General features: G+C 47.2%; 1 protein-coding gene across 1 annotated transcript in view; it reads left to right on the top strand.

Annotated features, from left to right (window-relative positions):
* Positions 1-1,660, top strand: part of PLEKHG4B (pleckstrin homology and RhoGEF domain containing G4B) — a 136,635-nt gene that overhangs the window by 90,917 nt on the left and 44,058 nt on the right. The window contains exon 14 of the mRNA XM_015417715.1: positions 1,174-1,617. Coding sequence (XP_015273201.1) covers positions 1,174-1,617 — 444 coding nt within the window. The remainder of the gene's footprint in view (positions 1-1,173; positions 1,618-1,660) is intronic.

The raw sequence follows: 1,660 nt of genomic DNA, 5'->3' as shown, positions 1-1,660 counted from the left end.
GCGTTGCTGTACAGATCGCAAAGCCAAAGAGAATGAGGTAAGCTGCTTTGCTCCCCGCTAATGAGAAAGACAGAATTTTGCCTAGAAAGAGGCTGCAGAGAGGGGAGGAGATAAAGTTGCCAGCTTTAGGTATGGAAATTCCTGGAGATTTGAGGGGTGGAGCCTGGGTAACAATTGTTACCACTCTCCAGTTGAGGGCTAGAGATCACTCAAAATTACAACTGCTCTTCAGGTAGCACAGAGCAGTCCCTCTGGAGAAAACAATGGACTCTGTCATTATACCCTGCTGAGGTCGCCACAGCAAATTGACACTGTTTGCCCAAAGCCAGAGCACTCTCCCAGAGCCTCTTTCTAGATCTCGTTGTATTTATTTCCACAACGGGCCTTATTTCTAGTATATATATATATGAGAGAGAGAATATACTGAGTGTATAAGCCTGTCAGAGTGAAGTCTGAGAGACTGTTTGTAACACCAAGTTTATCAAGTTATATTTACAAGTTTTTTTCAGTAATAGTTCAAAATAACCAGAAACCTATTTTGTTTTTTATTAAATAAATCAATGTTTGTTTTAAAAACAGCCCAGAAATCAGTACTGTCCTTCCTCAGGGCCACATAGTCCTCTTAAGTGCCCAGACCCTGGGTCATGCTACCAAAAGAGAGAGAATTGGAATTTTAATTCCTGGTGGCAGCAGAAAACTTCCAAGTTTATGTACTCCATGAATGTTTAAAGGTAAAACCGTCTCCCTATAAGCAAGCACATCACACAAGCGTAATAAGATTTTAGCCGCTTATTAGTGCTTAGTTTGTAATGCGGGGGTGGTGGTGGTGGTGGGAAGTGCCGTCAAGCCACGTCTGACGTATGGTGACCATGGAGGGTTTTCAGGGCAAGAGAGGAGCAGAGGTGATAGTGGGACGATGGGCATATCGATGCCTTTGTGCTTTTGACATTCTGCCGAAGTATACAAATGCCGTCACTCTACCTTCTCTCCCTGGGGATAGGCTCACTAGGGGCTGACCCTGGTTAGCTTCTGAGATCGGGCTGGTCTGGGGCCACCCAGGTTAGGCCACGGCTGCTGCACAAATCCACAAAAAGCTAATTAATGACTACAAGTGTAACAGCATCATTTATTGAACTGTGTAATTATTTTTTTTTGGTCTTGATTCTTTCCCAGGCGCACAAGTGGATGGTTCATTGTAACGAGTATCTGGAGCATCTCTCAGCGGAAGCCAAATATTCCCCGTCAGCTATTCGGTGTTTGCAGAGCTACCACCAGGAAGCGGCGAAGGTTTCTGCCGAAAACTTCCAGAGAGTCAACGAGGTCATCCTTGCCCTGGGCAGCAAAGAGGAACTAAAGCGGTGGAATATCTTATGGCTGAAATGCCAGCAGGCCAAGCACCACTTAGAAGAGGTCCTTTCCGAAGCACTTAAAGGTTCCAGCGGAGAAGAAACCAGCAGGACGCTCCAGGAGGCTGGCCAAAGGGCTAGCCACAGCCTGGGAAGCGGATCTGGAACTCAGCACTGCCCCGCTGCTAGCGCTGACGATAGCAGCCTCTGGGACACGAAGTCGCTCTGTACGTTTCAGCAGGGCAGCCTACCCGTCGGTGCCTCTCCTTTTGTAAATCAGAGAGACGCCACTCAAAGCACAGAGGCGTTTCCGC

The sequence above is a fragment of the Gekko japonicus genome, unplaced genomic scaffold (genome assembly GCF_001447785.1).
Source record: "Gekko japonicus isolate JY-2015 unplaced genomic scaffold, Gekko_japonicus_V1.1 scaffold97, whole genome shotgun sequence".
Lineage (NCBI taxonomy): Eukaryota > Metazoa > Chordata > Lepidosauria > Squamata > Gekkonidae > Gekko > Gekko japonicus.
Note: the sequence above shows the minus strand (reverse complement) of the source record. Positions and strands in the feature narration are given on the sequence as shown.